This window comes from Rhinolophus hipposideros, assembly GCF_964194185.1.
Source record: "Rhinolophus hipposideros genome assembly, chromosome: 5".
In the NCBI taxonomy this organism is placed as follows: Eukaryota; Metazoa; Chordata; class Mammalia; order Chiroptera; family Rhinolophidae; genus Rhinolophus; species Rhinolophus hipposideros.
The window spans coordinates 31,826,064-31,850,551 of NC_138051.1; the positions used below are offsets into that span (position 1 = coordinate 31,826,064).

The following is a 24,488-nucleotide window of genomic DNA, read 5'->3' on the forward strand; positions in this document are numbered from 1 at the left end:
AAAGTGTTCCTAATGCTGTCATTCCAGCATTTAGCTGCTTTCTCTCTTTGGACATTTTCAAATCATGTTTCTTCCATTTCACTTAAACTCAGCTGAGCTTTATCCAAAGCCTGCAGAAGATGAGCACAATATGTACGAGAAAGCCTCCCTGTCATACAACTGTTCCTCAGCTATGGAGTGGTTGACAAAATTAAAAACAAAACAAAACAAAAAAACCCTTGACCCAGTGATTCGTTTCTTACTGGAGCACTTTCATTAAGGAAGTCTGCCTCAATTGCTACTTTAGCACTTCACCATACATCCCAAGATATTTCTACTTCAAAATAGAACAGCTTAAAAAAAAAATAGAACAGCTTATCACGTGTTCAGGATAGTTCAGGTACACTACTACTTCGCAGCACAGAGGATGGAATAATTGATCTCTACCCCACCTCTTCCATCCCAATAGCAGTCACTTGAGATTTGAAATTTGAATTATTACCCTGATAACCTGTGGAATCTAGGTTCAAACAATTTCACTTCTTTTACCTAAAGATGAGAGTTTTTAGAATTTAATTCAAGCTCTCAGACTCAGTGAACACAAGAAAGTCTAATGTTGTCAACCTCTGTTGTAAATAGCTACAGAATATTCCTTTTTTGTTGAAAAATACAGCCAACAAAGATGAGAACTTTTTGATGTTCGTGAGAAAGTTCCCACAACCTCCTCTGATCCCCCTTCAAGTTGGAAATTGAGCACTGTGGTTTTGCTCACTACTTGATTTCCCAAGTAAATTATGTCAAGAATGCTTTATCCTTAAAGTTGATATGCCTGCCAGCATGGGGTGGAAGGCATGTGGCCTAGAGCTTACCCAGAAGGCCAGTGGTTCTCAGACTTGAGCGAGCATATCCTTCAATCCCCATCCATGCCTCGGGTGGGGCCAGAAATCTGCCTTTATTTCTTGAAACAAACTCCTGCATGATTCTTCTGCAGGTAGCTCTCAGACACACTTTCAGAAGTTGTGTCGGGGCTGAATTTGCAGTCATTGGCCTTGCACACGTGTTTCCTTGTTTGACTGAGTAATGACAAAGTAGCTAGCCAGTTTGGGTGTGCAGAAGTCATCACAAAGGAAGCAAAGCTCCACCCTTGTCTTCATTAGTATCACTTTCATTTACCCAAAGAATGCCATGGAAAGTTTTCAATTGCTATAATAGTGAATGAACCTGCTTCTTTCCCAAAACGTGTAAGTTTAATAGGAAACCGAACATGGCTTTCCCCTCCATCTTGTTCAATGAGAACATAAGGACAAATGCCGCTGGAGAGAAAGTGGCTAATGTGAAGCATTCATCTTCATAGGATCTGACAGCCTTTGCTAAAGTCACCAAAAGCAAGGACTTTCCTTTCTGAGGTATGTCGTTTCTCCATCAGTTTCTATCAATGTGTTCATTCTCTCTCATGGTGCCAAGTGAACTCATGCATAGTAAACCAAGTTAACTCCTAGTTATCCAGGAGGGGAGAGGAAAGGAAAGGTCATAATCTGTCCTGTAACACTATGCCCTGACCTGATCGTGGATGGGGAACCTCAAAACCTGTGTTAGTTTCTAAGCAGAGCTGAAGAAAGGAATTCAGGTGAAGGCCCAGTCATGTGAACTTGGATGGTTGAGCACAGGAAATACTTGACATGGTATTTCCCAGCCAGCTTCACCAGATGCTGAGTGGTGGGCCCGATTCAAGTAGGTAGAGACTGAGTCTCTTAATGGTTTTCTTGTGTCGATCAGAGCTGACTCATGCCCTGAGTGAAAGGTATCAGTGACTTCAGTGGGAGAAGGTTTGAAGAGAGTGGTATCCAGACCTGTGGAGACAGGTCAGAGAGCGTTTTCATATTGGCCATCCTCCATACTGAGCATGCTTCCTGGTAAGGGCAATGCTATTGAAGAAGATACAGCCTCAGGAGGGGATGGGTCTCTCTATTACCATGCCACTGCAGCAGTGCTTATTATTAAATGAATGTTTTAAGCAGTGCTAAATCTCTGCTTTATGTAGATATTTTAAAATAGCTGTGATGAGTACAACATGCCCCCATTTGCCAGGAGGCATGTAATACTAATCTTTGCAAATATAAACCTCTAGTGGTGGAAGTTTAGCTCAGACATTGTGAGGCAGTTGGAAGGGATGGGGTGTAGTTCTCTAGGAGGACTTTTTCATATTGGAGAAAAATATTTACACCTGTTATTTATTTCCACAAAGACTTTCAAAAGTGCAAATTTTGTGAACCTCTCTATCGTGTATTCCTGCCCCCATTTTTTTTTAAATCCAGAACTTATAGTGATATGCTTATTTCCATCAAAGGAAGAATTCCATATAGGGGGCAAAAAATAAACACTGCATTTCCACTGTAGAAGTTGGATTCAATCTGACTGTGGGAAGGAGATACTTGGGAAAAAATATCAAACCGTTTGGAGGCCAGGCTGCTGTCCTTGCCCTCCGTCGCTCTGAGCTTTGAGCCCATGTCACATCCTGAGTCTATGAGCCTCGTGGAACTGGTTCTGTAGTCACAGAGGACGCAGTACACTGGGTTCTCCCAAAGAAGTGATGCGGATGACAGTTGCACCAAAGGGGACAGCACCGCCTTTGGGCACCCAGAGTCTCTGTTCTCTCTGTCAGCCTTCAGTTCCAGCTTGGCCTTTGCTCAGCTTTCGTGGGTGCCTCATAAGCTTTCCTCCATCTTCCCCTTCCTGTTATGCAATGAAAAGGCCAAGAGTCACACATTCGCCCATCCTGCAGCTGCTGGATGACACTGCCTTGGTAACACAGAAATGCCTCACCATGGTTTCCAAATTCTCTAACAACCACATCATCGGTGAACAGGGAGGAGAGAGTAAGTGAGATAGAAAGGAGTATGTGGGAGACACATGCTGATCACAGTTCCTTCCACCACAACTAAAGTAAACCAAGCTCAAAACTCAAACATCAACATTGAGACTAGACTTTCCTACCGGCCCACCCCCGTCAGCTTCTACCTCATCTCTTGATATCTCTGCCCACCACACCTCCTCTCACTCTGCCATCTCCCTCTAGCTGATGTTATACCCCTGCCTTATTCATGAACATGGACCACGCCTGCTGATTTCATTGCCTTTCTGACATGCTGCCTTTCCTCTTGCCCCATCTCTATTTTTCTAATACAATAAGCTCTTCAGAATAACAACTTCACAGTTTCTCAGGGCAACTCCCATTGAAAACTGGGGATTTGGGGGTCCCATTACTTATCCACAGAGCTTGTTGTATTGCCTGTGCTGCTCGTTAAGCTAGAGTTTTGTTTATGGCCATATTTTTAGGACCATATCAAGAGGCATTGTTTCATTTTTCTCTGCCCATAAACAGTAGGTATTATTTGCTGCCCTTCTGTATAGCTTATTTTTCCAGGTACAAGTGTTCCAAATTTCCACCTTTGGGCACCTTTGTTATTTAACAAGCTGACCATACCAGGCAGGGAGAAAAGCTTGGCTCAATTAAGAACTAAATCTACCATCCAGCCTGTTAGTTACTCTTTTACCCAGTAGGCACTTTGACAAGCCAGCTGCCCAGCGTTTTTTCTCATTTTTTTTTTTTGGCTGCCCCTTCTTCCTTATTTTAAAGAACACATGCTTCGCAGCACTAATTTTTGCCAGGTTCTTGGTAACTTCTTCTTCTTCCTTTTTTCTTTCCATTTGTATTTATTTTTTATTAAATTTATTGGGGTGACATAGGTTAGTAAAAGTATGTAAATTTCAAGTGTACATTTCTATAATACATCTATATATTGCATCATGTGTTCACCATCCAGAGTCAGTTCTCGTTCCATCACCATATATTTAATCCCCTTTTCCCTCTTCTACCACCCTGCCTCTTTACCCTCTGGTAACCACTAAACTGTTGTCTGTGAGTTTTGTTTCTTTGATTGTCTTCTTCCTTTCTTGCTTTATATCCCACATATGAGTGAAGTCATAGAGTTCTTGACTTTTTCTGTCTGACTTATTTCGCTTAGCATAATAATTTCCAGATCCATTCATGTTGCAAATAGCAGTATTTTGTCTTTTCTTATGGCCGAGTAGTATTTATTCCATTGTGTATATATACCACATCTTCTTTATTCATTCATCTATCGAAGAACACTTTGGTTGTTTCCATGTCTTGGCCATCGTAGATAATGCTGCAGTGAACATCAGGGTACATACATCTTTTTTTAAATTAGAATTTATTGGGTGACAAGTGTCAGTAAACATATATCTTTGTGGTTAGGGTACGTATATCTTTATGGATAAATATTTTCATATTTTTTTGAGGGATTCATTACTTTTAATTTGCCAGAAATAATGGATGTGCGGCAGAAAACAGGTTTCTGGGGCGCCTTAGTGTTATATTTGGTTGGGGTCATATCAGGCAAGGTCATCAAAACAATTGTGTGCATTTCAAATTAGTGGACTATTCATTTGAGAGAGATTCTTATATTTTAATGAACTCTTTAATTTAAGATCTAGAGTAAGAATCGGTTACTCTGCATGGAACTGACTTTCTTTGTTTGGTCCAGTTGCTCTGCAATGTCTCTCAAACGGGTCAGAGACCTCCTATTTTAGAATCATCTGGAATATTCTTTTAAAGTACCCACCTGGAGAAGGGTCCCAGGAATTTGGAATCTTACCCAGGAGATTCTCAAGCCCCACCATGTTACTGCATTAATGCTTCCACAAAAAGCTTGTGAGTAATCTCTGAGCATCATTAAAAGGATAATTGATGTTGCAAGTGTTGCTGTCAGTTGCATAAATAAACATTCTCTCTAGGAGGGGCTGCACTGTAATGGATCTGTTGATCAGTGTTAATTAAACAGACAGTATCTGGGCATTTGAGAGATGGGGCAAAGGAACAGTGATTGTCGGTATTGCTAGTTCTTTACCACTTTGGGTTGGCATTTCTCAGCAAGACTTTTGCCAAAGGACAATTTGTCCTGCAATTTGGATTTCCTGCATCTAGGTGGCAGTGGTACATCGCTTACTTATATAGAAAATGTTTCCGCAGGTGTTCTTCTTAAGTAAATATTTAATTCCCTAATAGAGGCCTTTTATTTTTTTTTAAGTACCAACACTTTTCTATGACTTGATAACCTCTCCCTCTTCCTGTGCATAATCAACTCCTTTCATCCTTCCCTTTCCTTCTGAATACTGGCTCTTATCTTGGAGTACACCTCAGAGCAGCATAGCATCTGACGCTGTGATTTCTCTATTTGTAGCTCTGAGTCTTTCTGCTTAGTAAGTCTCCTTGCACAGTCATACAACAGCATTATGGTTACCAGAGGGAAAGGGTGTGAGGGAGGAGGTAGGAAAGGGTAAAGAGGGTCAAATGTATGGTGACTGAAGGAGAACTGACTCTGGGTGGGGATCACACAATGCAATTTACAGTTGATGTATTATAGAAATGTACACTTGAAACCTGTATAATTTTATTAACCAATGTCATCCCAATACGTTTAGTAATTTTTTTTTTGTTTTTCTTTTTAAAAAGAAGAACTACTGAGAGACTGCTCCTGCTGAGAGCATGACATCCCTGTGGTTGATTTCTCTGGCATCAGAAGGGACCTTTTTATTTCATTCTTTTAAAAGATATTGACATCATCTTCCTCTTCTCCCCAAAAAAGAATGTTTTCCAACTATAAGTTTCAATTTTCTGTACTTTACTGTTTACATATAATGGCTTTTGTTAGCTAAGTCCAAGCAAAAATTGGAGTTCACCTCTTTTGAATAGTTTCCATATATATTTTCAGAAAGACCCTCTATCCTTTCCTACAGCAAAATATTAAAAAATCAAAAACTGAGGCAAGGTTGCATACATCTGAACCTTTTCCATGATAACAGCTCTGAACACAGATAAGTAAAGTCATTTCCCTCAAAATAGTTAAAATCTGGATATACACGTGTTTAAAATCTACACGTGTAAGTCCTTGGCAGACACTTGCCCGATCATGCCCAGAGTCAAATTGCCTTTTGGAAGGGAAAGCTGACATGGTAAGTCAACCTCAGATTTTAGAAGTGCGTAAAAAGATAGAACGGATCTCACCTGATAGAAATCTCTGTTTTTGTACAGCTCTTGATCCCTGATAATCGCACTGACTTGAGTCTGCGGTCTTTGCACCCCCAGTGACCATTCCAAGATACAGAACTCTTTCCGACATAGTCAAGAACCTAATATAAAGTCCTCAAGTTTTTATTAAAGTATGAATTGGGAGAGGACGTAGCCTACTAGGATGAGAATTCTGCAACCTTGTTATGGGGCCAGGAACCTTCTCTGCGGGCATATTGACGCAGTATGAGTCAGAAAGAGTTGAGATTGAAATTCAGGATTTAAATGCTATTCAGAGCATGTGATTCTAGAGAAGTGTTTCAAGCTTTCTGAGTCTCTGTTTTCTCATCTGTAAAATGGCTACAATCTCTTCCCTAGCAGGGTTGAGGTAAGGGTCAAATGAGATAATATTTAAAAAGCATTTAGCACAATAGCTGGTACAATTATATAGATAGGTAAATAGATATATTTCAAATGTGTATATGGATTCTATTGTTTCTCCATATGCCTATATAAGTTTTACCTAATTCCTTTGCATCTCAGGTGAGCCACCTCTAAAATGGTTATAAAGCCATCATCTATTTTAGTAGAAATCCAGAGACTGGGCAACAGCTTGAGATTTAAACATTCACTGTATAACTTCCTTCATTATAATCTAGCAACAGCTTAGCAGAGGTGGCAATGGTACGTTTAAAAAACATTAACTGTGTAAATACTTAAATAAAATGTGGTTGGGATGGGATGTGGGTATTAGTTTGGTTAAGGAATTGCTCAGCCATTGAAGTATAAACACAATACAAATAATTATGTATTATCAGTAATAGATTGGAAGTCTGTAAATGAGCTCATGTCTGCTGTAGGTGGATGAGATAATGTCTATCAGGTTCTTAAAGCTCCTGAAATACAAATTACATGTGCCATCTCTGGCTCTCCTGATGCTATGCCATAGGAAATGGATCTTAGCCAATGCCACACTGTACACAAGGGGGCCTGTTTGACCTGGAACATTTTCTGGAGGAGAGAATGATTTTCTGCCCCAGAGTGCTTCGAAATGGAAAGTTTTCTCATCCATGGTCTCTGAGTTGGATTATACCGAGCCATCATAAGGAAATGGTTATCAGTCCTGTTTGGGGCAGTGAGATGAAATGGAACAAACACAATGCATGGAGAAATCAGGCCCTTGGAGACTGAGTCCCTCTCTGACTGTTACCAGCAGACATAGTGACCTTGGAGAAACAAGTTCCCTTTTTGTACACGCAACTTGAAATCTAGAGCCATGAAAATGAACACCAGCCATATTTCTTCCCAGATTAGGCAGTCTCAAGCAGCATTAATAATAGAGCATGAAGGTGGGACAATTACAATATTGCCTTCCTTAATAAAATTCAGAAGTTTCAAGGCTTAGCCCTGAATAGAGGTATCCTGTTGGTGAGGGTCGGCTAGTCAAGGACGCCCAGCTTTGCCCTCTGAGTTTTGCTGCTGTCTTGTGGTTCTCCTGTTTAATTACCCCCATTTCGATCTTGTTGGTCACAGGGGAGCACTTCACTCTGTTTAATGTTTTGGCTCAGCTGTAGACCAAAATGTTTTCCTCACTCTATGTAATCCAACCAAAACAGGCTAGAACTTCAAAATTAATTTTCTTCTCTCTCTCTCTCTCTTTTTTTTTTTTTTTTTTTTTTTTTTTTTTTTTGTGAATCACTAAGGAATAGCACAAGAACAGTAAAGATGGAAGAGCCAACGTGTTCCAACATTCTGACTTAAATTTTCGGATTCTTACACACTTAACATATTCACTGCTCTTGTCCCTATTTACATGAAACCCCAGATGAAAGTATGACCTGCCCAAGTGCCTTATTTCCTACCTTCAGGCCTGTCACTGTTTGGATGTTTCTGTAGCATCTATTGTCCAAGAATACCCCACAGGCTGTGTTGACTCTCCATAATGTGGATCCAAGAACGTGAGATTCCCTTCTCCCAGCTACCTCAGTGCTGCTTCCTTAGCTCTGGCCTCTTTTCTCATAGTCACTTCCTTTCCCCCAGGTGATTGACATTAGAAACTCACCTTGCAAGTAAGACTCTGCAGCCTACTATGGCAGTAGGGCAGAATTCATGTATACTCATCAGCCCACAAGTATGATACAACACCTGCTCAGTCCTGGGACTAGAGTGGGAGGTATAGATTGAAAAATTAGTAAGCGGGAATTATCCACTATTTTCTCTTCCCTTTGCACATTTTCTTTACAGACTTAATACTTGACCTTTTTCTTTGGGGAGTGGGTGAAAAGCAAAGGAAAGTAAGGAAAGAGGTTCTGTAATGCTGTTTCAACTAATTGAATTTTAAACAACAGGGAAGAATGCACACGAGAAAGTGGAAAAAATAACTATTGCATCTTGTTCATTCATTAAACAAAAATTTGAGTTCTGGCTCTGTGCCAGGAACTCCCTGCCCACATAAATCATGTTCAGGCCACGGCTGGCCTTTCTTAGTCATAACATCCTTGAGAGGAATCTGGGTCCTGCAGGACGTATAATTCATACACCTCAATTCAGCATCGAATCAACTCTTTTGCATTGTTTCCTAAAGTCTCATGTACAGAAAAGCTATCTCTTCAAATAGGTTAAAAATTCCTTAAAGGATAGAAAACATGTCTTACTGTTCTCTTTTGTTCTCCACAGACACTAGTATAGTACTGAATGCATATTGTTCTCTAAATACTGGCTGACAGCTTGATGGACATGAGAAAAGAAAGTGAGGTTAATTGAGCTGACATTGGTTGCTAGGTCTCCATGAATTTTCCTTTTATGGTGAATATGTGTCATTCTCTCAGATTCTTCTTCTCCAGACGAGTCTACCTCGCTGACTTCTGCTGGGATACCCAAACGTAGTCACAGAGACTTCTCCACTCTCCCATCATCATTTTGTTGGCCTGAATAGAAGATTCCAGTGGACAATTTGCCAAATGTAATTACTGTCTCTGTGTTCCTTCTGACATTTAGTGTGGCTTTCTCTTGATGAATCCTATCTTTTTTGCACTCTTTCCCATCCAGTAGAAACACTGGTCATCTTCCACTCCTTCCTTATCTTCTCCCATGTCCAGTTAATCACCAGGTCCTATTCCTCCTAACTTCTCAAGACATTTCAAATTCATTCCTTTATCTTCATCTCCACTGCCATTACTTTAATTCATGCCATTGTCACCTCTTAACTAGTTTATTGCAACAAGGTCCTGATTTGTTTCTCTGCCTTGGTCTAACCCCCTTCATACTGGACCTACAGTGATCTTTCAAAGATGCAAATTTGGTTACATCACTTCCTGCATGGCTTCTTTAATGGTGCCCCATTGCTCTGAAGATAAAGTCCAAGCTCCTTGACAAGGGGACTCAAGACTCTTCTCAGTCGAACACCTACTTCTTCCTCAACCTCACTTCTCACTTCTCTTTGCTTGCTTCCTTCCCTTTCCTCCTTCTGATCTCCCTCCACACCTCTGTGTGCTTCTTTATATGTGTTCTTAGTCCTCACCTCTTGTCATATTGAATCATAGTTTGGAAATTGACCATTTGCTTCCCCAACATTCCACAGGACCATACAACTCTGAGAGGCAGGGATTTTGCCTATTCTTACACAGAATAAGAATTTCAAAAATATTAGATATATAATGAAAATTTAAGTGAGTTATTGATGTTTTGATTTTACTGCTCTGTGTGGGATAAAATCTGACATTTTTAAGTATTTACTATGCACCAGACTCTGTTTTAAGCTCTTTAAACATAAAAATGTAGTTTATTCTGAGAAATAGTTACTATCAAATCTTTATTTTACAGATGAGGAAACTGAGGCACAGAGAGACCTAAGTTACCTGCCTAACTTCATTTAGCTAATAACTAGTTAAACAGAGATAGGATCTCAGGCAGTCCTGCACTACAGAGTTAACTTTTAACCAATATACCCTATATTGCTTTTAATTAAGTGATGCACTTAATGCACTTACACGATGTATCACTGAGGTATAGTTGGGTGAGAGCCACAGGGATTGACAGAGAAGCGGGACAAGACTCATGATAATGAGAAAAGAAAGGTCTCTTGAATCATAAGCAGGAGATTTGGGGAAAGGACATAGCCAGGCAGGTGAGTGCTCAGTGCAATCTTTCTGCAACCACAGCTACCATCAGCCATATAGTCTCAGATACAGTTCTAGGACACAGAGAATCAGTTCAAGAAGACTTGAGTTTGGCACTTGCTGTTCTACATATTGGGGATACCGAAAGTAGACTAAGACATAGATTTTTCAAGCTACCCACAGTCTGGTGAAACAGACTACATTGCATGAAGAATTGTCTAAGACAAAACAGACTGCAGTTAACAGTGTAATAGAGGGATATCAATCCCCTTCCTTGTAATTAACTTCCCTCTCCATTTCCCTGATGGCTTGACCAGTGGCAAGCCCTGGGTGCTTATTGTGGGATGCTAGGTAGAAAAATACTAAATGAATCCAGTAATAGAAGTATCAGATTCCCACCATCTTGGATTTAATAAGTCCCAGAAAAATAATTTCATTGCAGTGAGGAAGATGTTACATATAATTATGGAACATGAAAGGTCTTTCCTTTCACTGTTCTTTATATAGTGGAGTTAAATGGATACCTAGTTCCTGGTTTGCCTAGGGCCTTGGTTTTTCAAGGTTTTCTGTAGGACATTTGGAAATGTACGTAGTGTTTCTCTAAGCTAAAGACGGGGCTGAGGAGAGTGATGAGGAGTGACTTCAGAACAGATGTCAACAGAGCAGTTCTCTCCGTGCTGAGAATCATCAAACACATGCCCCATGCCTTCCAGGCAGAGTGACTAGGCACCGGCTCCAGAGCATGGAGACAATGAGCTGGCCTCCTGGGGACTCTCACGCTGAAAACAAATTAGCTGTGATGGACGAGTGGCCTTTGCTCATTCTTGGGGAACGTGGAGGAGGGAGCTCAGGTTGGTGTGGAGTTTAATTAAGGATGGCAGCTGGCATAGCAGGTCAGATGGCTCTGTGCTCTGCACTCCATTGATGTCACAAGTTGCTAGTTGCATTTTGTTTTTCTCCTGATATCCCTGTTGCCCTGTTCCCTCCCTTGCCATTGCCCATATATTTTTTCTGCATGCAGTTGGAGTGATATGCCCTTCTCTCCAAGCATAGAAAGTCCAGGCAGGGACCACACTTTACAGGTAGAAAAACTAAACTATAAGGAAACTATGCAAATGAGTGGCAGACCCAGTGCTCCCATATGAGATTCTTGCTTCCCCTGCTCACTATACCTTGTTTAAATGTACACATTTTTACCAGTAATTACATCATCACCATCATGACCTTGAGACTTTTCATAGCTGGAGGGAAAAGAAAAATGTCACTGGCTCATGCCTGGTGTCCCTGTTGTCAGTGGTCCTCCATCAGGATGGGTGAGGGCAGTGTCGAGGGAGAGCTCCTGTCCTCTGTTCAAGCCAACCAGACACAGGGAGGAGTGAAAGCTGACTACGAATCACACAGTCTCATGGAAGGGCAGGATCTTGAGCACTTGGAACTGTGAAAGTTTCTGTCTTAAAGAGAATAAACTAAACATGATTTCTATAAAAGTGAGCATGCATGTTGAAATCATTTGATTAGCCGAAAGTCACCCTTTACTGCAGACATTCTGGAGTAGAAAAAAACAACCATAATGCAGACATTGCTGAACAGAAAATCTCCAAATCACATGCTCTAGTGAAGTGGAGGAAGAAAAGAAAACACTCAAACCCAGGCTTTTTTGGCTTCCTATTCTGGTGACGTGAGATCCAGGTAGACTAAGAAGTGGTGGGAAACACCTCTGCAAAATCTGAGATAGTGTCATATTTTGCGAGACAACTTATGATATATGTCTATGGCCTAAGGTCTTCAGGGAAATGCTTTATCATATTATTGTATGCTATTTGTAACATACATGCTATATGTGCTCTAAAAACACTTTCTATGGAGACTGCTCCAGGTTCTAAAGGTGACTTCCTCATTCTCTTTACCCCACCTTTCCAAATTGTCACTTGCTACAGACAACGTAATTCTTTATATAGAAAAACCCTAAACAATCCACCAGAAAACTATTAGAAACAATAAACAAATACAGTAAAGTTGCAGGATATAAAATCAATGTACAAAAATCCATTGTGTTCCTATATACTAACAATGAAATTTCAGAAAAAGAATTAGAAAAAACAATTCCTTTTTTCAATTGCAACTAAAAGAATAAAATACCTAAGAATAAACTTAACAAAGGATGTGAAGAACCTATACACTGAAAACTGGAAAACATTATTAAAAGAAATTGAAAACACAAAGAAATGGAAACCTATTCCATGTTCATGGATTGGAAGAATCAGCATAGTTAAAATGGGCTATATTGCCGAAAAATAATATAGAGATTTAATGCAATCCCATCAAAATCCCAATGGCATTTTTTAAAAAGTAGAACAAAAAATCATCAGATTTGTATGGAATCACAAAAGACCTCGAATAGCCAAAGCAATCCTAAGAAAAAAGAACAACACTGGAGGTATCACACTTCCTGACTTCAGTTGGTGCTACAAAGCAATAATAATCAAAGCATCATGGTACTGGCAGAATAACAGACAGCAAGACCAATGAAACAGAATTGAGAACCCAGAAATAAACCCACATAATGTGGGCAAATCATTTTCGACAAAGGAGCAAAAAACATACAATGGAGAAAAAGCCTTTTCAATAAATGGTGCTGGGAAAATTGGAAAGCCATGTGTCACGCGGGGGACCCTGCTCGCTGCGCCATTTGTCGTGCAGGGTCTCAGCTCCCACTCCCCGCCCAAGAACGCAGGACACGGTAAGGCCAAAAAGGAACACCCATGGAGTCATAAGCAGGGGAGTAAAACCAATATATTTCAGGCGGCTGGGCTGGAGACACAGGAAGCAGGATCTACATAATCTGCCTAACAGCAGTTCGCGCTTGCCAGCCACCATCTTCTTGCTAGCCCCCATTCTCTCTGCTAGCGTAGCCACAGCCGTTATATTAGTGGCCAATGGCTTACGGGTTACAGCTGACAGCCAACTAGCCACAGCTGCTGGCCATCTGATCACAGTTGATGGCCATTTACTACCTGAGCCAGCATCTTTCTATGTGAGGCCGAGAGCCTGGAAACTGCTTTTTGGGGCTTTGTCCCCACACCATGAGCAAAATAAGAAACCAGACTGCTATCTGCCACCATACACCAAAATTAACTCAAAAAGAATGACAGACTTACCATGTTTCTCTGAAAATAAGACCTAGCCAGACAATCAGCTTGTGGGGACAGAGCCCCAGAAAGCAGTTTCCAGGCTCTCGGCCTCATGTGGAGAGGTGCTGGCTCAGATAGTGGATGGTCATCAGCTGTGGCTGGTTGGCCATCAGCTGTAGCCATTAAGCCATTGGTCACTGATATAACTGCCGCGACTATGGAGGGGAGCCGAGGAGAGTGAAGGAGGAGACTGAAGGAGAGTAAGGAGAGTCGAGGAGAGTTGGTCGGTTGGCAGCAAAGCGGACCGCAGGTCGCACTTCGTGTTAACCCAGCCTCCAGTGAGACCATAGTGGTATGACTTCCCTACCTATGGTTCCGTGGGTGTTCCTTTTTGGCCTAGCCATATCCTGCGTTCTTATGTGGGGAGCGGGAGCAGAGACCCCGCAGGCCACCCCGCCGGATGCCCCGCATGACAAATGGCGCAGTGAGCAGGGTCCCCTGCGTGACAATCTTTATGGATAAATTTCAAAATTGTGTGGTAGATACTCAGGAGAGGGATTGCTGGGTCATATGGTAGCTCTATTCTTAATTTTTTTAGGAACTTTCATGCTATTTTCTATAGTGGCTGCACCAGTTTACATTCCCACCAGCAGTGTATGAGGGTTCCATTTTCTCCACCACCTCTCCAACACTTGTTATTACTTGTCCTGTCGATAACAGGTGTGAGGTGGTATCTCATTATGGTTTTGATCTGCATTTCCCTAATAGCTACTGAAATTGAGCATTTTTTCATGTATCTGTTAGCCATTTATTTGTCTTCTTAGGAGAGGTGTCTGTTCAGGTACTCTGATCAGTTTTTAACTGGATTATTTGGTTGTGGTTGAATTGTATGAGTTCTTTATATATTTTGGATATTAGCCCTTTATCAGAGGTGTTGTTTGCAAGTATCTTCTCCCATTCTGTTGGTTGCCTCTTTGTTTTGCTGATGGTTTCTTTTGCTGTGCAGGAGCTTTTTAGTGGGATATAGTTCCATTCATTTATTTTAGCTTTTACTTCCCTTGTCGTTGAGGTCAAATTCATAAAATCCTCTGTAAGACCAAAGTGCATAAGTTCAGTACCTATGTTTTCTTCTATGTATTTTATTTCGGGTTTTGTACTTACTGTATTTCCCCGAAAATAAGACCTAGCCTTATATTATAGTAAAATAAGACCGGGTTTTATAATAATATTTGCTCCAAAAGACGCATAAGAGCTGTGTGGGGACAGAGCCCCAGAAAGCAGTTTCCAGGCTCTCGGCCTCATGTGGAGAGGTGCTGGCTCAGATAGTGGATGGCCGTCAGCTGTGGCTGGTTGGCCATCAGCTGTAGCCATTAAGCCATTGGTCACTGATATAACTGCCGCGGCTACGGAGGGGAGCCGAGGAGAGTGAAGGAGGAGAGTGAAGGAGAATAAGGAGAGTTGAGGAGAGTTGGTCGGTTGGCAGCAAAGCGGACAGCAGGTCGCACGTCGTGTAAACCCAGCCTCCAGTGAGACCATAGTGGTATGACTTCCCTACCTATGGCTCCGTGGGTGTTCCTTTTTGGCCTCACCATGTCCTGCGTTCTTATGTGGGGAACGGGAGCAGAGACCCCACAGGCCGCCCGGCCGGATGCCCCGCATGACAAATGGCGCAGCGAGCAGGGTCTCCTGCGTGACAGATATCTGAGGTCGGACAATTAAGTTCACAAACTTGTTGCAAAGATGTTGCTTTTTTTTATATCAGAGGGATTATTCATTATGAATTTGTAACAACTGGACAGTTAACCAAGTTTACTATTTGGAGGTGCATAAAAGGCTGCATGAAAAAGTTAGATGACCTGAACTTTTTACCAACAATTCATGGCTCTTGCATCATGACAATGCACCAGCTCCCACGGCACTGTCTGTGAGGGAATTTTCAGCCAGTAAACAGATACCCCAATGTATTGGAACATCCTCCCTACTCACCTGATCTGGCCCCCAATGACTTCTTTCTTTACCCGAAGATAAAGGAAATATTGAAAGGAAGACATTTTGATGACATTCAGGACATCAAAAGTAATACGATGACAGCTCTATGGCCATTTCAGAAAAAGAGTTAGAAAATTGCTTTGAAGGGTGGACTAGGTGCTGGCATCAGTGCACAGCTTCCCAAGGGGAGTACTTCGAAGGTGACCATAGTGATATCAGCAATGAGGTATGTAGCACTTTTTCTAGGATGAGTTCATGAACTTAATTGTCATACCTTGAAGTTACCCCTATGTCCTTTTCAGTGTTATTCACAGTGGCCAAGACATGGAAACAACCAAAATGTCCTTAGATAAATGATTGGATAAAAAAGATGTGGTATATATACACATTAGAATACTCTGCCATAAGAAAAGATGAAATATTGCCATTTGTGACAACATGGGTGGATCTTGACATTATTATGCTAAGCGAAATAAGTCAGACAGAAAAAGTCTAAGCACCATATGACTTCACTTATACATGGGATGTAAAACTGAAAACAAAAAACAAACAAGCAAAAACTCATAGACACAGACAATAGTTTAGTAGTTACTAGAGGGTAAGGGGGGAGGGGGAATTTTAGAAGAGAGTAAAGAGGGTCAAACGTATGGTGATGGAAGGAGAACTGACTCTGGGTGGTGAGCAAACAATGCAATGTATAGATGATGTATTGTAGCATTGTACACTTGAAACCTATATAATTTTATTAACCAGTGTCACCCCAATAAATTAAATATATATAAATACATATATTTATATATATATCAAAATATATAAATATATATTATATATTATATATTATATATTGTATATATTATAGGTATATAATATATAATAATATATAATATATATAAAAATATAATATATATATATATTTTTTCCTGGATATGAAGCTCGGTTCTGCATCACAAGCTGTCTTCACTCAAGTCCCAGACAAATGACTTAATTACCTGCAGCAAGAATAGACTTTGAAAACAAAGCAAAAAATAAAGGCTGTTGTCTCCTCACGTTACAGTTTCTCCTTGGTCACATCATTTTCATAAAGAGAACTGGGCAACTTCCTGTAATACCAGAATTCTGGGAGGACTCGGTTTTTTCAGGATTTCTGACAGTAGAGACCATGAGTAGAAAAGTTATTTAAGTAGAAAGTACTTAATTGTGAGTCACCCACAGGCCAGTAGCCATTGTGATAGGATTGCCCATTCTTAGCTTACCAGGTCTTAAAACTTTAACGAAGGGAAATAGTAGGCAGGTCCAGCAAGAGAGACATTTTATTTTTGAGGCCATTGAGGTGGGGGATGGAGAATGAAGAACGTACAAACACTTGGAAATTAAAGGGAGCTTAAAGATTGCCAATGCCATCATCTGTATTTTTAAAATGATGATGTTGATGCCAAAAAGGTTGTCTGTGCCTTAGGAGCAGGCGTGCTGTAGCTTTTAAATTGGAGCTCCATAGAAACAGCTTTACCTAGCTCAGAGTGTTAGACATAGCTGTTGGTGGCTTCTGTCCCTCATTCCTCTTCCTGTTATTCTCTTGGTGTCAATGTTCTGCCAATATGTGGGAAACAAAGGCTTGGTATGCAACAAGATTGATGACAAGCTTCAGTCCCCGCCCCCCCAAAAAATGGTGTATCGTGAAACTGGATTGTAAACTCCTGGAGCGATGATTTTTGTTTCGTGTGTCTTTGTATCTTTCTCAGTGCCAAGCACTGTGTTTTACATCAATGTAACACTTACATAGTTGCTGATTAAAAATATTTTAATTGTGGAAAATATCTTTAATATTTTCATTAATAGCAGAAACAGTGTGCATTTAAGTATATGGACTTTGGAGACAGACTGCCTGGATTTGAAACTCAGCCAAGTATAAGCCATGACCTTGGGCAGGTGACCCAACTTCTCTATGCCTTGGGTTCCTTGGCTATAATATTAATCATCCCTTACATTATAGGGATGTTGTGAGGATTCAATGAATTAATACCATGTTTCCTCAAAAATAAGACCTAACCGGATAATAAGCCCCAGCATGATTTTTCAGGATGACATCCCCTGGACATAAGCCCTAATGCATCTTTTGGAGCAAAGCCTTAATGTAAGACCCTGTCTTATTTTCAGGGAAACATGGTATATGCAAAGCACTTAAAACAGTGTCTGGCGGAGAAAGTACTCAACAAGCGTTAGCTATTTCGAGTCAGTATGCAGAGAAGGCTGTCTTTAACTGTTGTTGACAAATGTTCCAGAACGGGCATTGAATATCATAGTATTACCTGAGCACATAATTAGAATGATTGTTGTAGGGGTCATCAAGTCTTATAGTTCTAGACATTTCTTTGTTTAGACCTAATATAGCTCTTAGTTTCTTTTATTGCCTCGTTTTACACTGTGGTATCCAGGTTTTTTAACAAGTAAGTGGATTTCCTGTTCTGGTCACCATTGTCTAGAGCCATGTTCTGGTCTGTCCACTGACCTCTTACAGATTACTGGTGATGAAATCCCAGTGGCTTTCTTCCTTTGGCCCCACCCAGCCAGCTGTGTAGGTCAGTCTATCTTTCCTTTCTTCTCTTTTAAATGGGCCACCAGCCCTCACTCAAATGATCCTGACATCTTGGTCCCTGTTCTCTTGCAACTCGGGGATTTTTTTTCTCATCCTTTAGAATCCAGCTTAAAAGTCATCTTAACTTGAATAAATCTACCGTTTATAACCTCATTGATGCATTCATGTAACTGTCATTTTGAGTCTAGGCTCTTTGTCCTTGAGATGTTATTGCGTGACTGACCCCCCACTGATATGAGTAGGTTTCCTCATTTTGGTTTTATTTCCACAGTACGTTCCGCCAGATCTCTGCGTCTGCAATTTTGTGCTGGAACAGTCCCTGTCTGTCAGAGCCCTGCAGGAAATGCTGGCCAATACGGGAGAAAATGGCGGCGAAGGGGTGAGTACCTGAATCATCGGTGGAGACTAGGACACACCACATTCCTAAAGTACATACTTCATGTTGTTCTTCCGGCTTGGAACTGTAAAACCTTCAGGTCCCTGAGATGACCCATGTGTAAAGATAGTAAATCTTTCACCCTGCATTTAATTCTAACTCTTAGTTAGCAATTCTAATTCTGCTTCCTTTGGATTAACCAACTTCTACCACCTTCCCTACTCCTCTTTCCTAACCCATAAACCACCAGGAAATGTGGGGAGTCTGAGAGGGCCGAGAGATGGAAATGCCTTTTAGGCAGGTTCTTTTTGCTTGGGAAAGTCTCATTAGAGATTTGTGATTGCCCCAATGGAGCACAACCAGATTACAACAGTTTGGAAAGGATTTACTGTAGAATTCAGTCTTTGACATGTGCCCAGAACTTCAGTTTCACTCATGATGAGCAAATACAGAGCTGTCTTGAGTTTCTGTTGTCAGTAAAATGGTCCCTAAGTATTCAGCTGAGGGATGATGTACCATATCTCATGTGCCAAAAGTTCTTTGGCCAGAGACCAGAAAAATTCTCGACTCTCTCTTTCCTCAATGACCCATAGCTACCTATAGCCATTTATCATCAAGTATTTTAATTCTCTAGCCTGAATATCTCAAATACCAACACCTCTTTTCCATCTCCCATAAGCACTGCATTAGATGACTGTCCTCTACCAGGTTACTGCAACAGCCTACTAACTGCTTTGAGTCCTTCGGTATTCGCTCCCCACCACCATTTTTTGTTCACTCAGCGGTTGTAGCGTACTTGATAAAATTCAGATCCAATCATTATACTGAACTGTTTTAAAACCCTTTGTCACCTATTACCTTGAGAAAAATTCCAAATTCCTTAACTAGACATAACGCCCTTCAAGATTTGGTGAGCCCTGCTCACCTTTCCTGCCCCATCTCTCCCGACATCCCCCCAGGCCACTCAGTGCCCCAACCACACTGAATTCCTTTCACTTAAACAGGACAGTTCTCTTTTGTCTCTCTGGTCATGTGTGTTAGCTAATCCCTCCATTTAGAACTGCTTTGTACTCCTCTCTTCCCTTAGGTAATTTCTACTTCTCCTTCAAGGAGCCAGTTTAGATATTAGATCTGCTGAGAAGCCTTGCTGACCCTGCAAATCTGGGTTTGGTGCCCTTGCTTGAGCAAAAGTCAGTAAATAGTTCCTATTCTGTACTCAAGTCTAATTCTGTACTGCAAATCTAATTTTTTGCATCTTGTATTGGAGAATACACTACATGTGGGTAGGAACTATGTGCTATACCTATCACAGATTATTCTTAACTTGACTCTAATGAACTCATACATAATAAAGAAGTGTTTCATTGATGGTAGAAGAGGCAACGACCATGGGCTCGACAGAACCAATGTTTATGTTTAGGCCATCTTCTGACTCTTTATGGGAACTCACAAAAGTCTTCTAATCTCTTGAGGCCAGTGTGTTCTCATCTATAAAATTAGGATATTTAATTCATTTTCTAGGGTCCTTAATACCAACGTTTGTCATTCTTCACTCTTTTAGATTAGAATAAAATACTTTGTCAGCCAACTGAGAATAGCTTTGTTTTCTTCTGTAGAGCACTAACACCGGTGAGTTTTTGTTCTTTTGATGTTCACTGAAGGCTGTGTCCACTCCCCCCTTGCATGGACCTCAGTACCTCATGCTTTCCTCCATAGGGACACACCCTCAAACATTTCCAGTTCAGTGGAACACATTTATTTTTAATTGCTCACTCTTTTTCCAAAACTAAGAACTCATCATTTAGAGATATGTTTGGTGAGAGAAACCAGGTTGATTTGGAATATCACTGTCAATGTCAACCAAGATCAGCTAGACCCTGCCTACTTATGGCCCTCAGATAGAAATTGGGAAGATAGAAGCTACCTTAACTGTAGAATTATCTCTTGGGCATTCTGTTTTGTTCAAAAAGTGCATTTCAAAGGACTTTTTTCTTTATCATTTAGCTTGAGTGGTTCAAGGAGTTTGTAGATGACAAAGTACATTCAAAAGTTCTGGTTAAAATCCTTGCTATTCTTTGTTGCTAAGAACTTAAGTAATAGCCTTAACTTGGTTTGTCTTTAAAAAGAATAAATAATAATTGATTTTTATAAATAGAATGCAAAGACCAACTTAAGACTGAATACTTCATTTTGGAACATAGAATAAGACCTCCCTTAATTACCAGTCATGTTAAATCACAAGTTATAGTTATTTATTTCAGGGACCATCTTTAATTTATAATATTTTGAAAGCAAACCATTAAATCTTATTGGGGATCCATTCTCTTTGAAGGCTTAAGTCCCAAATAAATGATCCATGACATTTTTATTATTAAATATTCTTTGGATAACAACAATCACAATATTGGGCCAGCCTCTGAAATTTCCTGTGCACTGTTGCCTTTTTGTGCTATTTTGCCAAACAAAGAAAAGAGAAATCTAATAGTTATTTCCCATCTTGATATATTTATTATTATTATTATTAACTAGAGACCTTAGAGCTAGAAGGAAGGGACTAGAAAAGAGAGCTGGAGTACAGATGGGACAGTAAATTAGTCCCATCTGTGAGATTGGGACTTATTTAAATTAGTAAGATTTTATCATTAATTGGTGACTCCATTAATTAGTTACCTAAATAGCAGCTTCACTTACTACATATAACCCTCTTAGAACTCTCGCACAATTCCATCTGGGCTCTCCATCTTTATCATAAGAAATAATAATTTTTTAGGGACGGCCGGTTAGCTCAGTTGGTTAGAGCGTGGTGCTAATAACACCAAGGTTGTCGGTTCTGTCCCTGCGTGGGCCACTGTGAGCTGCGCCCTCCTTAAAAAAAAAAAAAAAAAAAAAGAAATATTTTTATACAACCTCTTGAGTTTCATTGTTTTGCCTTTCTGAAATGATTGCTCTGCACATTTACTATTAGTACTTAATTTGATTTTAGATGATAGTATTCAGCAGGGAAGAAAGAAGAAAAAGAGGGAAAATAAAGGAAGCAAGTTAAAATGACAGACCATAATGATTCTCTGGAGGGCCTGTGGATGTTTGAATGGGATGATGCCTCCTTTGTATGCCAGTCCGTTCCATTTGACAATAGGCATTTACTGCTTTTAAATAGGTATTATGTTCACTAATGATCGTGACTGCCCACAAAAGGGATGCTTGAAGAGTGTAATTTTTCCTTCTAGCCATAAATTTGTCCTTGTGTGGTGTGTTTGTTCACTGCTGTGCAGCAACTGAACATTTTTAAAAAATGACTTCAGTTTGTTTATTCACGTGATGAGTGTGCACAAGTCCTTTTTTGAGGGTTTACAATTCTGCACCAATCCTTCTCGCTAACAAGGAAAACAGCTTAGTTTCACAACGGAGAGTTTATTATTGAAATGTGGGACCCAGCCTTAGGTTGAAAAGGAGAATAAATAATGAGGAGAACCTGGGGGCAGAGAACGTTTGGGGCCCCGCAGAGTCCAGTCTAGCTAAATGCATCCTTGGGTTACTTTACCTCAGATTCAACGTTATCTGCTTTTATTCTCTTGGGGGAAATTGCCAAGAGATAGATGCTTGGTACTGTAGCCACTTAAATGGCTGAGGTTTGAAGTAAAATCCCTGCTCGCAAATATTGAAGTAGCTTTATATTTTTGATTGATTGGACTTACAGTATGTGGTATACCCAGCCACCTTCAGCAGGACATGGGGCTAAAGGAGATGTCCCCTTTAAAGAAGAGCTCCCTCTGAGCTCTCAATCCCCAACATCCCATATAAATAACTTTGAATAGAGAGCAAGCAGCATTTGTAGTGAGAAAAGGTCAGTCTTTGGAGTCTGACAGATGTGTTTTCAGTCCAGGCTATACCAGACCAGGTGACCTGTGCGGCCAATTGTTTCTTCTTTCTGTATCCTACTTTTCACATGTTCAGAATGCAACCTGCCTCATCTGTTTGGGTGAGAATTCAATAAGTGCCTAAAAGTGCCTGGAGGGGCGGAAATGAATACTGGTTCCTCTTTTCTTCTCTGGTCCACTTCCATCTGTCACAGATCCTTCAGGCATTTTCAGATTCCTCAAAGGCAGGAGATGTCTCTGCTGTATGGCCAGGTACATGTTAAATCTCAAGCTGTATTAACTACAAATGGGTTTTTACATGAATGGGCACACTGCTGCTAAAACAGGAAAGGCCTTGATTAACACAATTACCAGCTGCATTCTCACTGATCAGGGCTCGGTTTTCTGTATCAGCAGGCTTAATCACTGTCAGACTTTTATCACTAAAAAAATGAAATTAAACATACGTGTAAAACTAATTAATGTTATGGCTGTCACATTTACGTTACACTTTATGTAATATCATGAACCCATAGGATCACGCTTGACTTGAGATGCTAAAATATCTAGACTGGTAAAACATAATCTGCCTTCTAGACTTGACTGGGAAATGTGACCTGGAAAGATGTTATTTCTGCAAGAATCTTTCTCACAGATATCTTCACTGAGAGGTGGTTCTTAAATTCCCTGTATTTCTGTGAAAGTCCCATAAACCCTAAAAAGAACTTTGGGTTCCTTTGATTTGCCCCTGTGTTGAGGGTGGGGAATACTGGACACAGCACAGTTGCTAGAGAAATGTACACAAACGGTATGGCACAATTATCATGCCTGAGGACGATGGGCCTGTGCCATGCCTTCAGAGAAGGTAGGGTTTGTCTCCTGGCGTCATGTGACCTTGTAAATGGCCAGTGAGGCGTATACACTGTATTCATGTAGAGGTCCTTCAAGGACATGTCATGAGATACTTACTTTGCAGCCAAATAAGTTCAGGACATTCATCCATCTTAGCAAGTCACAGAAAAGGTGACTTTAACACCGTTAAAAATGAACCTGCTAAAGACACATCGACCCTGACATTGTTAGGTAATGAATAAATTGAAACAGATGAGGATGAGGGGATTAGAAGCTTTTTCTAAAGTTTGAACTCTGGCCTGCCCAGATTTAGAGCTCTTGTGCGAACTCATCCGGAATGAAGAAGGCTGTTCAGATCCCTCCCTCTATTCCTGGGGCCTTGAGCTCCCACTGTCAGTTCTATGTGATGGAAGAGAAGGGACACCCCCATCATCCAGATTTAGCCTCTTAACCTGAGGTTTCTGCCTTTCCTTCAAAATTGTCCGAAAGGGGCCCAAATGAGAACTTATTTTGGTATGTGTGTGGGGAAGGAACAAAACTGATGGAGAAACTATGTACATAATTCTAAATAAACCTCATCCTTATTGACTTTTTTTAAAGACTACATTTTTTAAAAGAGAAATCATTGAGTGATTCAAGTCTAACAGTAGGCATCAATTACTTTTAGAATAGGACATAAGATTTCCTTTGGAGAAAAAGTACCCAGTCATATCTGCATGTACCATGACGTTAAGTTCCAGGACCTGCTAATATGTGCTTTAGTGCCAGTGTAGCCAGGATGCAGCAAAATCACCCAATTAGGTGTTCAAGTCTGAACTTCCTTTGCACCAGTTGGTAAAAAGCCACTGCATCAAGCTCTATGTGTACCTTCATGGTGCCCCACTCGGGACTTCCCCATCCAGTGCCAGCACCCAGCTACCCCCCCACCCCCGCATACTGCCTAGTCGGTGAGAGCTGGATGCCATGGTATTAACTTAACCTGCTTTACTTGACCCTGCTTTTTCTTTTGAAAGGGAGAAAAATATCATTTTGATATTGGATGTTTCCCTTTCTTTTTTTTAATCTATGACTGGTCATCTACACCTGCTACAAAAATAATATTTTTGTATTTACAACATAACAACCAAGTCTGTTTTATAAGCTCTTATACGTAAAAGCTTAAGGCAGTTATATGTCAAAAACTACCCTTCAAAACCTGTCCTGTGTTCAAGTTCATCTTACAGATTTGCTCATGGGAGACAGGCTGTTCTGTGACAAAGCTGCGGGTCAGGACATTTAGGTTTAATCCTAGCACTGCCACCAACTGGAAATTTGACTGGGGGCAAAGCTTTTCCCCCTCTTGGCTTTGGTTTCACCATCTTTAAATGAGGACATGACTTACATGCAAATGTACTTTCTCCTATGAAGTTCGCATTGCACCAAGTGAAAATGGAAACATGTCCCCACCTCACTTCCTCTGGAGTGTCCCACTGATGATAGCCGATCACCTCTTAGCTATGGAA

At 40.6% G+C, this 24,488-nt stretch overlaps 1 protein-coding gene across 1 annotated transcript in view; it reads left to right on the forward strand.

Annotated features, from left to right (window-relative positions):
- The window catches only part of LOC308497862 (ryanodine receptor 3), a gene marked incomplete at its 3' end in the record, with an annotated part of 275,261 nt that overhangs the window by 14,962 nt on the left and 235,811 nt on the right, over positions 1 to 24,488 (forward strand). Inside the window, exon 2 of the mRNA XM_081048956.1 lies at positions 18,173 to 18,280. Coding sequence (XP_080905082.1) covers positions 18,245 to 18,280 — 36 coding nt within the window. The 5' untranslated portion in view covers positions 18,173 to 18,244. The remainder of the gene's footprint in view (positions 1 to 18,172; positions 18,281 to 24,488) is intronic.